This window comes from Eucalyptus grandis, chromosome 3 (assembly GCF_016545825.1).
Source record: "Eucalyptus grandis isolate ANBG69807.140 chromosome 3, ASM1654582v1, whole genome shotgun sequence".
Taxonomy (NCBI): Eukaryota; Viridiplantae; Streptophyta; class Magnoliopsida; order Myrtales; family Myrtaceae; genus Eucalyptus; species Eucalyptus grandis.
Window position 1 is genome coordinate 2,856,926 of NC_052614.1, and position 16,055 is coordinate 2,872,980.

The 16,055-nt window shown below is 41.0% G+C and overlaps 2 protein-coding genes across 2 annotated transcripts; both read right to left on the minus strand.

Moving 5' to 3' along the window:
* Positions 1-1,732: 1,732 nt before the first annotated feature.
* On the minus strand, positions 1,733-7,111 carry LOC120291414 (disease resistance protein RPV1-like). The gene is made up of 7 exons (XM_039308737.1): positions 6,982-7,111; positions 6,485-6,883; positions 6,128-6,319; positions 5,197-5,750; positions 3,784-4,927; positions 3,359-3,646; positions 1,733-3,275 (listed from the first exon to the last, which is right to left on the minus strand). Exons 2-7 carry the CDS (start codon positions 6,881-6,883, stop codon positions 1,824-1,826), a joined length of 4,029 nt encoding a protein of 1,342 aa, XP_039164671.1. The 5' UTR covers positions 6,982-7,111; the 3' UTR covers positions 1,733-1,823.
* Positions 7,112-7,439: 328 nt separating this feature from the next.
* Positions 7,440-9,202, minus strand: LOC120291368 (TMV resistance protein N-like). The gene is made up of 2 exons (XM_039308633.1): positions 8,691-9,202; positions 7,440-8,469 (listed from the first exon to the last, which is right to left on the minus strand). The coding sequence occupies exons 1-2, from the start codon at positions 9,200-9,202 to the stop codon at positions 7,440-7,442; spliced, it is 1,542 nt and encodes a 513-aa protein (XP_039164567.1).
* Positions 9,203-16,055: the final 6,853 nt, after the last annotated feature.

Genomic DNA, 16,055 nt, shown 5'->3' on the forward strand with positions numbered 1-16,055 from the left:
GTTAATTGTTGTTTTACTTGATCAATCTTATCTTGTAGGATCAGTTAGCTGCACGTTTTTTAGCCGTTCTGTTAGTTTGTTGCTGGTTTTGTGGACCAAGCAAACTGTTAGTGGGCAACGTGATTTATGGTTAAGTTCTAGTATGTATTTTGAACATTGTTCAGTTTTCTGAACACGACACACAGCTTTTGCTGTCAACTCCTTCCTTGTTCTTTTGAAAACAACACCGATCGTGGTTTTTTAGGGCCATAGATTTGCCCTAAATTTAACCATCCATCTACCCAAATCTTTATCTTCTAGCTATTTCCAACCACCCACAGCATTTGAGACTTTAATAGTTCTAGGTCCCGATAGATCATGTGCCAACCCCATGAAGACCCATTTCCTTCCTGGGCTTCCCAGATTTCAGTTGAGGGACAACGCAATGCTTTCATTACTCTGCTCCCCAATGCATCTGGTTTTCTTTTTCAAACTCCACCCTTGTTCTGCTAAAAGGGATTTGATTAAAGCAAGATAACACTGTTAATCCAAATCCACCTTCATGTTTCCTCCTCGTCGTAACTTTCCAGCTTCTCCAGTGGACTCCAGTTTTGCCTTCAAGAGGACCACCGGTATTTCGCAGTTTCTTTTCGATAGTTTGACAGACAGATTGTCTGATATTGGCACACCGAAAACTAACATAGCATAACTAGGGATAGCATCACTCACTACTTTTATAAGCAATTTTTTCCCAGCTTATGACAACTTTTCTTTCCAACTTTGAGATAGAGTTTAGTCTCCAAGTAATTTATGAGAAACTTTTTTTCTGAATCTTCCCCACTCATATGGCACTCCGACGATTAACTTCATGGCTTTTCCAATTTCTTTGTTTAACGAGATTCTTTGAGCCCTTATAGTCGAATCAGCTTTGTCAGGTCTATTATGTATCAAGACTCGGAATGCACATTATCGATAGGAAATAAGAATCCAACTTCATCCAAGAGACTAACTTTGCACGAATCATCCTCTTCAGCACAAAGTAGCGACTCCTGTTCATGTACTACTACAATAAAACAGTACATGAAAAGTTATGTTACTGTAATATGGGTTCATATTAACTAAGATGCATCATTTAACAGTAATTAATTCACAAAGCGACACATCATGTTTAGGATCGATAAGATGCAAAATTTTGTTCCATCGAGTGTAATTTGGCATGAGCTATAGATTGATAGTCACTCAATCCAACGACGCAGCTAAATCCAAGTGCCAGAGATCTTTTCAATCGATTGTTCACAAAAAAATGAATCAACTGCTAGTGAGGTTTACTCTCGAAGATATTTTGATCATGTCAAGTATCTGAGCACGTGTTCAACACTCTGAGCATAACCAAAACCAAACTATAAATAAAAGACCCTGAGATCAAAATTCATCGATGTTTCAGAACAGGAGACCAAAAATCATTTTAATAATTGTTCCCTCCAGGAGACAACATTTGGCCGCTGGGGAGGGATACATTTAGCAATGTACGCAGCCTTACCCCAGCTTTCCCAGAGAGGCCGTCTAGTAAAAGGTAACCGCAGCCCAAAAATGCGGAGGGGACGCTGCACAGAAATTTGACTGCACACGCCGTCTTTAACGAAGGTCCCAGGGCAAAAGGTAGCAATATTATTGAGGAAAGGAAAAGGCAGCAATATTTACCTTTAACAAAAAAAAAAAAAAACTCCAACATTTTATTGAATATAGACACAATGTTAACTCATAAATAGGAATCATTCTTGAAGCGACTTCCACAATATGCTGACCACAGATGAAGGCAACATATCTGCCGACTATCGTTCTCCTTAGGGACAGCACATGCTGACTTCAAATCTATACTGTTTTGGATCTGGTAATTCAGTCAGTGAAGGGCAGTCGAATAAAGTGAGCTTTCTAAGGCGAGGCATACTTTCCAGCCCATCAAGTGTTTGCACGCTGCAGTGGGATATGTGCAGAAGTTGCAATAGCTTCAAATCTTCAAGACCATCGATCTTTGCCAAGTCACAATGTTTGAGTTCCAACTCAGACAGACATCTCATCTTGGAAAATTGAGGAACTCGAATTGTGCAGTAGTGGAGACACAATATTGATAAGCTAGGGGGTAGCTCTTGGACGTCAAGCAAGCTTGCATAGTGCAAAACAAGTTTCCTTAGTGGGAGTGCACTAAAATTTTCAGGTAGTGTGGTAATCTTTGAGTGGCGCAATTCCAGGATTTCTAGATTCACTAGACTTGTTACCCATCCAATTTGCTGTGGCTCACAGAAAGATTTCGTCTCCAGATCAGTACCATCACCCAAGTGCAGCTCTTTCATGTTTGGTAGGTAAGAAAGGTCCGGGACTGTCCTCATTTTTTTGGATCCCCAGCGAAGACTGGTTAAACTAGATGGAAGTATTGGCAGAGCGCGTACTTGATTGCAATCGCTTAAGTCCAGCTGTTGGAGATGAGAGAGTGATTTAAGGGTTTGGTGGTCAGAAAACCGGTCATCACTCCAGGGCAGGCCAGAAGTCTTGGTAGATGATAGTCTGAAGACTTTCAAAGAGGATAGTCCTTTGAAATCACAGCAAATTGGTCCCTTCAGATTCTTGCATTGCGAAAGATCTATCTCTTGCAGCATTTTTAGATCTTTTATATCTTTGGGGAATTCCCTTAAAAGAGTATTCTCCATCTTCAGTACCTTCAACTTTGTCAAACCGTTGAAGGACCTGGGTAATCTAGCAATCGCAGTGCTTGATAGATGCATGACTTCCAGCGACTCAAGATTCCCAACGGAATAAGGAAGTTCAGCTAACTTCCGACAATTTCCTAGAAGCAGCCTCTGAAGTTTCTTTAGGGATCCAATAGAATCCGGGAGGCCATCAATAGCAGCTCCATCCAGTCCAAGATACAAAAGAGATTTCAAATCTCCAATAGAGTCTGATATCCAAACCAAACTTTCACATTGGGAAGCACTCAGAATCTTAAGTTGCTGCATGGAGGCTTGTCGGAAATTAATGATACTAATGGAAGTTCCATCAATCAGAAGTTCTTCCAAGGCTGTCATATAACACAGTTCTTCCGGCAAGTGCTTGACCAATTTGCAGAACTGAAGATTCAAGGAGATTAAGTTCTTCAAATTACCTATGGATCGACTAATTACTGATATTAGGAGACAACGTTCCAGGACCAATCTCTCTAAAGGCGTTGAACAATAGAAGTCTGGAGATGCATGCAGGTGAGGACAGCCACGAAGGATCAAAACTTTCAATTCCCTGGTTTTCTGCCAAAAAAAAGGACAGAAAAGGCTCAATTGGTGTTAGCCATTCTAATAATCCCAGGATATAAAGGCACGTATAAACTTACCTCCAGGATTTGTCCCCATTCTCGTGAATCTCCCGTGACCAAACTGCAAGATAGATCAAGAATAACCAACTTCTCCAAATGGAAAATAAGTAGTTCAGAGATCTGTCTGCACCCTTGCCACTGAAGCCACCTTAACTTCGAAAAAACATTCCGAGAACTCCCTTCAATAGTTGCCTGGTCCAATCTCAAGAACCTCACACTCGGTAGATGGCCAAATGCTTCAGACCTAAAACATTCACTTCGTCCCTCATCAAACGTGAGACAAAGGGCTTCCACATTTGTAGCACTCTGCAAATTAAGGGAACTGAGTAAGTAGAAAGGAAAATGAAAAATAGCCATTCACACTTCATTTGGGGAAAGAAAAATCAAGGAAAGGAAGTATCTTTAAACATTGTTGTTTACATTTTATGCGTGAAAAGTATTACCTCCTTTCCAATGAGCGTGGAAAGTGCATCAGAGTGATTCCATATCCTACTGCGCTTTCGAGGCTTTTTGGGATTTTCCATCCTGACAATTTCCTTGCCAAACTCTCTTACTTGATTATGTATCCATAGTTCATTGTTTCCTATTATTTTGATCAAACACATGTCATGAAGAAACTTGATTCCCCTTGAAGGATAATAACCAGTCACACGCCACATGTATGAGGGAATTCTCTTGTCCATTCCACTGAAAAAGCAAGCTATATCGAGAAATATTTCCCTCGTGTCTTCATCTATAGAGTTATAGCTTGCCTCGAATGCTTCTTTGACTTTATTGTCCAGCTTCCTTCCCAAATTATGGAATTGCTCTCGCCATATTTCTATATCCCACCGCATTTCACATAGCCATGAAGCTGTCGCCTCAATCGCAGGAGGAAGCCCTCCAATAAAGTCAATGATATCTGTGAACAAAAAATCATACTCATGCTCCTCTTTAGGAGTACATCCACGAAATGCATGCTTGTGGAAAAGTTGAAGAGCTTGATAAGGGTGCATTGGTTCAACCTCATACTTATCAGCAACTCCGTTCCTATATGCATCAAGAACATCTTTTCTTCTAACTGTCATAAGAATCCTGCTTCCTGGGCCAAACCAAATGAGATTCCCAACTAAATGTTTGATTTGGTCAAAATCATACACATCGTCAAGAAGAATAAGAACTCTCATATTGCGAAACGAATTTGCAATGACTTTAGTACATTCTTCATGACCACTTGGCCTTCTACATTCTTGCTTTAGGAGGTCTGAGATTAACTGTTCTTGCAGGCCCACGAGTCTATTGGATTCAACATTTTCTCGAATATTTGCAAGATAACTGCAACCTTGAAAGAGATGGTGGACTTTGTTGTACACAACCTTTGCAACAGTAGTCTTGCCAATCCCTGGCATGCCGCATATTCCAAGAACACGTACATCTTTGTCACATACTTCCATTGCTTCCTCCTTGACATAGATGACACCAAGCTTTCTCATAACCTCCCGTACATGGGGTTCAATGCTCACTAAATTGCCAGTCACAACTAAATCATTCTTGTTCAACAATTGCAGAATATATGAAACAACTGTCTTTATGTCTTCACCTTGATGCCTGCCAAATATGAATGATGAAAATGAGGAATCATGATGAGATCACGTAACAATTAATAACAGTCTAAGACAATCACAACGGATACAATCATGTTAAAAAATTGACCAAAAAGGACAAAGCAGTGGGCAATAAGAAGGGGCATAAGAAGTACATTCATCTCTTATTCAAATCTAATCCCAACCAATTGATGATTTCAAAAGCTTCGTGCTTGGCGAAATTCTCCTAAAGCCAAAGTTAAAACATTATAAGGACAGTACAAAGTTGATTACCTGTATTTTGAATTCAGCAAATCATAACCCTTTGTCTCCGCAATCTCTCGAAGAGCCTGCTTCCATTCAGCAAAGTCCTTGCGGTCAACTCCACGGTTCTCATGCTTACGGAGGGACTCCCCAACACATCCACATTGGTATTTTAGATCAATGGGGTTGATATCATAGAAAATGGGCACAATCAATTGATTGTTTGCTTTCTCGCATTCCAACATTTGCGCCAATTCCATGAGGCAATGCCGACTAGATGTGTAATCCTTGGAGATAATGGGTATTGATATCTTGGATTGCTTAATGGCTTCAAGCAATGCATCACAGATCGTTTCTCCAGGATGACGGTCATTACTGTCTCTAAACACATTGATCCCAGAATCAATCAGTCTGGTGTAGAGGCAATCTGCAAATACTTTGCAAGTATCAGGACCTCTGAAACTCAAGAACACTTCGGGATTGGTTACTGATGAGATAGAGATTGAGGATAAATTGGATGAAGAAAATGATGGCAGCGAAAACGACGACGATGATGGTGGCACTGGTGGTGAAGAGACCAACCCCTGAAAAATGAAAGAGGTGAATTCTATCACAAGCTGCCACTGCATTTCAGATAATTTCTGCAGTCTAGCAAAAGCAAAAACTGGAGGCATAAGGCCGATCTGAGACAATGAAGTCGCTTTATACTAAAAAGACAAAAGAAAAAAAGATCTGACACCTTCCAATCTAGGCTCATTGATGACGTCCTTAAAAGATCCAACCGATTTGAAAACCAAATCAAGATCAGAAATGTTCCGCTAAATCCATTATTGCAGTCCAAAGAAAAGAATTGCACTAAAGAATGCAGATCTAAGCACCTACCAGCTAAGTCAACAGTCCCCATACAGGCATAACCATTCCTTAGGGGGGAAAAAGCACAATCATGGTAAGCGAAACTAACCGGCTTTGTCCACGTGCGTGTAATGGTATCAGCAATAACCGGAAGAACAATCATAGCAATAAAAAATACAGGCTGTATGGGCGAAATGGAAGCGAGTGCGATGAAGCAAAATGCAAGAGCCAACATAGACAAGGCAGGATTCATTGCCTCCCTCTCGCTTTGTCCTCCTGCATGAAATGGTATCCGCAATAACTGCAAGCACAAACAGAGCAATAAAAATTTACAAGGTGTAGGGCGATCTGGAAGCAACTGCGATGAAGCAAAACGCAAGAGCCAACACAGACAAGGTGGGGTGCATTGCCCATACAAATTCAGTACATTCCGAGAAGCTAATATCGAAATTTAATTTGGAATTACCTCCTTTTCCATGGACTGACTTTCGTGCTCTTCACACTTCTCCACCATTTCCATTGGCAGAGGTAAATCCTTCACCTTGCTTCTTTTCATCATCACTACGTTAATTTTCTTGAGTTTTCCAATAGAATCAGGCGATTCCATGATTCGTGTGTTCCACAGATTCAATTCATTTGAGGATTCTAAGCTCCCAATTTCTCTAGGCAAACTCTCCAGACCAACGCATCCTTCTAGACTCAAGCACGTCAGGTGCTTCATTTTCCCAATAGAGAAGTCAATCTCTCCCAATTTCACACATCTGCTAAGAATCATCTTTTCTAAACTCAAGTATCTGGAGAAGTCAGGTGTACGGGTTATATTTCCACAGTCTGTGAGATCCAAGACTTTTAAGTTTTTTGCCATCTGCCATAAAGCCCAACGTCAAAAAGCATAGATGGCTAGATGCTAACTTGAAGGGATGCTCAGACGCAAAGATATACTCAAATACACGATCATCATACCTTGATTTGGTTCCATCCGCCCCAGTCATCTGTGATGTCACTTTCTGAAAGGTCGAGAACAACTAAATTCCTCGAGTGCAAATTGGTCGCCTTAAAATCTGGTGGATAATAATGCCAAGAAAGATATTGCAAAATAGAAAAAAATTTTCTCGAAGTTTCCATCCAAGTATCCCCCATCCAATTCTAGGAATCTCAGATTTGGCAATCTCACCATTTCTTGATGTGTTAAGATTAGTCCTTTAGTATTTCCTGCTAGACTAAGCGCTTCGACATGTCCTTCTCCCTGCCGAAGATAACTAGCCATAAGTCAGTACGAGCAAATCAGATTTGTATCGTTATTTCCTTGCACAAAAAGCAACGAAAGAAAAAGGAAGGAAATGAAATCCCGTAAGTGGGAACACTGAGAGCTTAAAATAGGGATCCAATTTTACGCACAAGAAATTCAATCACATCTACTCTTACTTTACCTCGTTGGTTCTTAATACATCCAGGATTTTCCTTCCAAAGTCTTTTAGCACGGAATGCATCCATATGGTATCTCTGCCGACAATCTTTATCAGACACATATTGCTAAGGACACTAACTCCAAATTCTGGGCAGAAATGACAGGCTTCCCACAGGTACATTGCCTTGTCCTTGCTCTGGTTGACCAAAAAGCATGCAATATCGAGAAAAATCTGCTTACCGTTGCAATCCAGTGCCTCATAACTGAGCATCAGATTATCGTGGACCTCCCGTGGAGGTTGCCTCTGTAAACGCTCCACCTTGTAATTCCAATTTGCTGCCTTTCGGCCACAAAGATAAGACCCAAGCCTTTGAAGAGCCAAGGGAAGGCACCCAGTGGTAGAAGTGACTTCTCTTAAAAGTCTTTTATAATTGTCTGGTGGCGAGTCTCTCTCAAAAGCATGCCTACTGAAAAGCTGGAGCGCATGATCATGAGTCATTTCCTGCATTTCATAAGCTACGATCTGATTTTCAAGTTTCAGGACACTTCTTTTCCGGGTCGTAACAATGATCCTACTTCCGGAACCAAACCCATCGTGCTGCCCAATTAGTTGACGGATTTGCTTCGCATGATCAACGTCATCAAGAATGATAAGAACCTTCTTGGCAGAAAGCTTTTTCATGATCATATTCCTTCCTTCATCGGCATTAGCAATGGGGTAATCAGCCCTAGGATATAGGATGTCGGATAATAACAGTTTCTGCAATTTCACCAGGCCATGGCGTTGGGATAATTCTCGAACAACTTCAAGGAAACTGCAGCCTTGGAACCGATAGCGGAAATAGTTGAAAGCAGCTTTGGAAACGGCTATTTTGCCGATGCCACCCAATCCATGGATACCCAAGACACCCACATCAATGGCTAGCAAATCTGTTATAGCATCTACCTGATCACTTCTGACAAAATATTTATCCACATCCACACAGTTTACCTTCAGCTTGGCCGTGATTAATTTGACCAGTCCTCCAACACCGCGAGACAGGCTGCCACAGAAGTAAACCGTTTCGGTAAGAAAAGAAGGGGTGCGTGTTTAACATCTGGGCTGACAGTATATGAGAAAGCAATAACCACCACAACAAAACTGGGGAACAGACATTTGAAAAAGCGAAGAAATCAGCTTGTCCTACTGGAGTTTAGCATTGCTATTCTAGAAAACGATTTATGAGTTGCAAACCCTCCTACAGACAAAGTCTGGGCCTTTTACCTGCTAGATCCCATTGCCCAACCACTAAATGAACCAACCTCTCCAAGAGCATCTTCCCACACTCTTACTTTGTCGGACCCTAACCTCTTCTTATGCTCCAATAGGGCATCGCGATACAGAGGGGTTTTAAGCCTAACATCACGAGGTTCCACGTCATAGAATATGGGGAGGATCGTTTTCCCACCACCCGATTTCACCTTGCTTTCCACCATTGCCGCAAGCTCCTTGAGACACCGCTTGCTGGAAGCGTAACTCTTGGAGAAGATGGGGATGCAGATCTGGACGCTGTCGATCCCTCTCAGAATCTCCCAGCCAATTTCAGCACCGACTCGAATCTCTTCTTCGTCTTTGAACACCAAGATTCCGGCATCAGCCAAGCCGCGGGAAAGGCGGTCGATGAATCCAGAGCGAGTATCGGCGCCAATGAAACTCAGGAACACATGGTACTCGGTACCCGAGGCGGCGTCTCCGCCCATCGCTGCTGCATCTGCTGAGACGTTCGCCTTCTTCATTGCAGAATCGGATCCAGAAGGGTTGCAAGCGCCCTCGTCTGCCCTAATCGCCTCCTTGTTTAGTGACTGCCGGAAAAATGGTTTCGAGGATTCTCGAAATTTTGCAAATCGATTCCTTGTTCAATGGTTCAAGTTCAGTAGCAGAATTTTCTTTCTGCGTGCTCCCATGGAGATCGCTCTTCGAGGGCGTCCACATGTTAGGTGAGCCGGCCACGTCACCATGCGATGGCCTATCAATAGCCAACACGTGGTGGCCACGACATGTCTTTCCCTCTTTCAGCCCTCGCATCCTCTCCCTTTATTAATTATTAATTACTGGTCTTCTTCGATAAAATATTGGATGGCCTATCAATAGCCAACACGTGGTGCCACGACCCATCTTTCCCTCTTTCAACCCTTGCATCCTCTCCCTTTTATTAATTATTAATTGTTGATATTCTTCGAGAAAATATTAGGTGCTCTTAGGCCACGTGATCTCGGACCAATCATCAAACACCTTGTGTAGATGTGGGGGCTGCTGGACACTAAAGGGACTTTTCGCCCAAAACAAATCGTTCTCTCTTTTCTAATCACTAGACCTGCACACACTAGCCTACACACATTTATTTCACTCTCTCTCTTATATATCCTCTTTCCTTCCTTCTCTGAAGAAGAAAACGGACCCGGCCATGCTTTTTCTCCCTCATTAATTCAAATTCTTGATCTCTGCCTCTGGCGCTCTCGTTCTCTAGCCTTCGCACATTTCAAGAGAAACACTTCAACGAAACAAGATCCTTTGGTCATTCAGAAAAATCTTGTCAACAAATGCATCAAGCTCTTCTTTGAGACTGCGGATAGCAAGGAAGACTTCAACAAGTTCTACAAGGCATTCTCTAAGAACCTCAAGCTTGGTATACACAACAAGTTTTATGAGGCTTTCTCTAAGAACCTCAAGCTCTGTATCCACGAGGATTCACAGAGCAAGATGAGGCTTGCTGAGTTGCTGCGGCGCCACTCCATCGAGAGTGGCGATGTTATGACCAGCCTCAAGGACTATATCACTGATACATCACCCGCGAGAGCAAGAAGGCTATTGAGAACTGCCCTTTCCCGGAGAAGCTCAAGAAGAAGCGTCGCGAAGTGCTTTTCATGGTCCATGCCATTGACTGTTACAAGTGCTTCCTTTTCTTTTCTTTTTCTCTTTCCGGGTTACCGTTGGTCCTACTACTATTTCCTTTTTTAGGTCGAACCTTACTGCTATTTTGAATTCGGTGTTTAGGTCCATCGTGGAAGCCTTATGTTTTGGGTTTTTGTTTACTTTTCACTCATCATCGATTCTTATAGCGGTAATTCCACCTCTTTTTCACTTTCGATTCTTTCTTTTGTCTCTGTTATTCTCCTTCGCTGTGCAACTTCGTTTTTGACCGGTGGTGCTCCGATATTGCAACTTTTATATCACAGGGTTTGATGGTCAGAGATTTCAGTCGTTTGCTTTTGTCAAATCCTTGAGGACCGCTATCCATATTGTTGGAATACAAGTCCGCGAAAGACAACTTACCTGATTCCAATACGCAAATAGCAAATAGCCCCGGAACGAACATTGAATTGCCGATGAATCACGAACAACACTACCTCACGTTAGTCTGGATGCAATCACAAGGAAAACACCCGATTTTCACGGCGTAAGTGCTGATTGTTCTTACAAAAGTGAAAATGGAATGCCTTCTTTTTCTTTGGAAAGGGAGAGAGAATTTTGGTGCGAATAATCTGCCAACCGGTGCCAACGAGTGTTTACAAAAGACTTATATACGACACCCTTCATACCTTTCAATTGTCTTTCCAACGTAGCATATCAAGTCCAAATGGTGCGATCCAATCGCACCCCATCATGGACGTACCAGCTAAAGTACTACATCTCCCACTCGGACATGATGGGCTTGATAGCGCTCTATCAAAAATATAAGGCATTCAACATTCATCAATTTTACAAAACAATTCATACTGGCAAATAAACCGTGCGACCAGTGAGTACACCTGTACTTGGGAGCTCAAATTATGCACCTGTTAAGGATGACATAATGGTTAAAACCCTGAAAAGAAATAAACAATCGATGTCTCATAGTGCCCCAGACATATTTTGTTACATCAGTCCAAGTATACCTATCCCTTAAAGGCTATACTTGATTATTCTAAAAAACACCATGTATTTACAATTACATCCGCAACCACATATGGCGATATAATTGGTCGACCAGTAAATACATGTGATAGATGTAAAATAACAATAGTCTTCATTCGCACTCATGTCTCTCTCAATTTCAGAACAACTGCTTTCCTAGACATGTCCCATAGGCCATATCTATTCTTGACCGCCCGTAACATGCTAAAGTAGCAACATTGATCTTTCAATTCGATAACATAGTCATAAGTAATATAGGGCACAAAAAATTGAGGTAAAATACAAATTACCTCAAGGGCTCACATGATGAGTAAATAGGGATAATTTTACTCATTTTCCCTTATTGGTCGTACAATGCACATGTAGTATGAATTACATGTTATAGTGGATTACTCTTTTTATAAGAGCGTATGTCATTTATCAAATATATCCACCATATAGATCTTAGCCTAAACATAGTCACGTGCTTCTCATGTACTCATGTTTAGCCCGAGTGCTATATCAGGTCGCTTTCTATAGTGCCCAATTAAGTACTCGCATCCGGCATCTTTCAGGCATACATGATTATGGGACTATCATGTTCGGTCTTATTATAAACAAATCACAGACCTCATCTTGACTCCAATCAAGGCGACATATTTTTTGTACCAAACTTGCTCTTCAGCATTTATTTGTACATAACGTCTCATCTCAACGTGTTAACTACAACACTTGAGGCGATTGCTTGTGTGAATGAGCCAATCATTGCCTGCTGACATACTTTTCAATAATATGTGTGTTTGTGCTAGTCTCATAGTGGATTTGTATTTATTGATAAAATATCAAATCACTAATAAACAAACAAATACAATACATCTATTCACAAATACATAAATCAATGATCCTCTACAATAACAAATATCACATTCTACGCAATCCTAGTAGCATCCTATGGGTCAAGAATATGTCTCTAGGAATAGTCTTCGTAAATGGATCGGCAACCATTCTATTGGTTGAAATGTATTGTAGGATCATTTCTTTCTGCGCTATAATATCTCTGATGAAGTTATTCTTTATGTCAATGTGCTTTGTCCTTCCATGATACTTGGGATCTTTCACATAGACGATGGCTGATTGACTATCACAATAAACTGTCATCGGTCTTGGAACTTCAGTAACAGTGGCTAAATTTTCCAAGAAACGTTTTAGCCATACTGCTTCTTGCACTGCGGCAGAACATGTAATAAATTCTGCCTCCATCGTAGACAAGGCCGTGCATGTCTATTTCTTACTATTCCAAGAAATCACACCCCCATTGAGCAAGAACGCATATCCATAAGTTGATTTACGCTCATCCAGGTCTCCACCCCAATCGGCATCTGAATAACCCAATAGGCGTAAATCATTCCCTTGGTAACAAAGTCAATAGTCCATGGTGCCCTTCAAGTATCTCGGGATCCTCTTCATTGCTTTCCGAGTGTGCTTGACCAGGATTTGATTGATATCGGCTCACCAATCCCACGGCATAACATATGTCGGGTCGAGTACACATCATAGCATACATCAAACTTCTGACTGCATTAGCATAAGGAACAGTTTCCATCATTTTGATTTCTTCTGGAGTCTTAGGACACATCTCAGTACTTAGGCTTTCACCTTGCATGACAGGGGTATCAATGGGATTACAATGCTGCATATTGAAATGCTCAAGAATTTTCATAATATAAGACTCTTGTGATAAAGTAAGGAGTTTCCTTGATCGATCTATTTTGATCTTAACTCCTAATATATAAGCAACTTCTCTCATGTCCTTCATCTCAAAATTGGAGAACAACCATTCTTTTATGGTGATAACCAAAACCTTGTCATTTCCAGCCAATAGAATATCATCCACATAAAGTGATAAAATCACAAATTTATCTTTGGACCGCTTGACATATACACAGTGATCTTCTTCGATCATCGTGAAACCAAAAGTTATTATTGCTCGACGAAAACGAAGATACCACTGTCTAGATGATTGCTTAAGGCCATGTATTGAGCGATGAAGCTTGCAAACTTTATGCTCTTGACCTTTAACTATGAAACTTATTGGTGGTTTTATATAGATTTCCTCATCTAATTCTCCATTGAGAAATGCCGTCTTTCATCCATTTGATGTAATTTAAGGTCCAAATGTGCAACGATGGCTAGAATAAGGCGTATTGAGGTAAACCTTACAACTAGTGAAAAAGTTTCATCATAGTATATACCCTCTTGTTGAGTATAACCTTTTGCCACAAGGCGAGCCTTATACTTTTCAATGGAGCCATCCGCCCTTCGCTTAATCTTAAAGACCCATTTGTTTCCAATGGCCTTACGATTGGGTGGTAGATCAACCAAGTCCCAGGCATGGTTTGCCCTCATTGACTCCATCTCATCTTCCAAAGCTTTTCTCCATTCTTCCTTATCAGAGGATGAGAGAGCCTTTTGAACAGTCTTAGGCTCGGCATCGTCTTTTTGAGCAATCATAAATGCTTCCCTTTCAATCTCAAAACGACAACTAGGAATACTTTTATGATTACTTTTACGCAATTGAATTTCTCTTGAATTCAATTCATCAGGCGATGCAACACTCCCACTAGGTCTTATATGTTGAGGTAAATCTTCATTTCCCTCTACAACATCAGTGGGTGTGTTATCAGGATCTTCCATCTCATATAATTAGAAGTTCTTATCAATCTCACCTCTATTAGGAAAATCATTCTCCAAGAACGTGACATCTCGTGACTCCATTTCGATCACACTTCCATCAGTTTGTTCACCTATGAACACGTACCCTTTGGAGTGTTCGGAATATCTTATAAAGATACATTTATTCCCTCTAGGACTTAATAAGCTGCACATCCCCATGGACGTAGACTACTCAAGTTTGGTTTCTTACCAGTCCATAATTCATAAGGGGTGGAAGTGACCGATTTTGAGGGCACACGGTTAAGTATATAGACAGCAGTCAATAACGCATCTCCCCAATAGGAGATAGGTAAATTTGCTTACGCCATCATAGACCTAATCATTTCCAATAGGGTTCTATTCCTTCTCTCAGCTACCCCATTTTGTTGTGGAGTACTAGGAATAGTCAATTGTCGTACAATTCCCTTTTCATCACAAAGAGCCTTGAATTGCTCCGATAGATACTCACGTCCACGATCAGTTCTCAATGCCTTTATTGTTTTGTTCAACTGATTCTCTACCATCGTTATATATCATCTAAAGCAGTCTAATGCTTCTGACTTATGGGAGATCAGAAAGACATAACCGAAACGTGTGAAGTCATCTATAAAAGTGATGAAATATGAGGCTCCATGCCTTGCTCTGACATTCAAAGGACCACAAATGTCAGAATTTATGAGATATAATGGAAATTCAGCTCTAGTCCCTTTACTGAATGGTTTTCTAGTTGTTTTTTCAGCTAGACAATATTCACATACGAATAGACTAACATTAGTGAGTGACCCTAAAAGGCCTTCTCTAGCTAATCTTTGCATTCTTTGCAATCCAATGTGACCTAATCTAGCATGCCAAGTACTTGCATCAATTTCAACGTTATTAGAAGACGCAATTAAAGAAAAACAACCATCAACATTAACATTGTACTGATCATAGTCAATGTCTAACACCATAAAATCATTCTATACATGTCCTGAACCATAATAAATTGTTCCATACAAAATGTCAACACAATCACCATGGAAAGTTCAATACATAAACTAAGCTAAGAAGAACAACTACAAAGACCAAGTTTCGTCGAATATCTGGAGCATAAAGGACATCATGCATTAATAGGTTTCGACCACCACGTAAGATTAATTTACATGTGCCGATACCTTTCACTTCAACTCTTGAGTTATTCTGTGACATCATGAAATTTGACCCCGTTTCAATAAAGTGAAATGGGCATGTCGTCAACGTGCCTATGGTCCTTTTTCTCTTAGCTAATTACTCACGAGTCAACTAACCTATTGGGTGAAGCTGTTAATGGATGTATCTGCAGTAAAATCCCTAAAAGCTACTCAATTGGTTTGATTGGACTAAAATCGCATTTGATTGATTCTAACCATGAAATTTAATTTGGTTTTGGGAATCGAATATTCGAGCGTGTCACAATTCATTTTTAGGATCCTATCTCATCGTCCGTCAAATTATTGATGAGTCCGAAATTTCAATAAAGAAATTATCGGAGGAAATAATGAAGACCGAAAGAAAATAAAAAGGGAAAGAGAAATGGAAAATAATAGTGGTAATAAGAATAAGGTAATTTTTCTTGTTATTGTACTATTTTCTTTTTTTCTATTTCTTTTCTCTTTTTCTCTCTCTCTCTCTCTCTCTCTCTCCTCTCCCCTCCCCCTCATGCGATTCCCCCCCATTTCCACCGAATAGTGGGCTGTCACCCACTTGCTTTTTCCCCTCTCACTTTGACTTTTCAAACCTCTTCTTCTTATCTCTTCTTCTCTCTCCTCTCTCTTCTCTCCCACTCCCCCACGTGACCGACTTCTTCCCCTCCTTCCTTTCTTCTTCGTGCAACTAGTGAATAGAAGGAGAAGCTGAAGCGAAGATAGCAGCTCACCGAGACAGCAACTAGCCACTGTCACCACCCACGCACTGCCGCAACTCGCCGCCGTTCCGCCGTCCACGCATGCCTGCGCACCTGCTGCTCGCTGCCATCCCTCCCTCGCG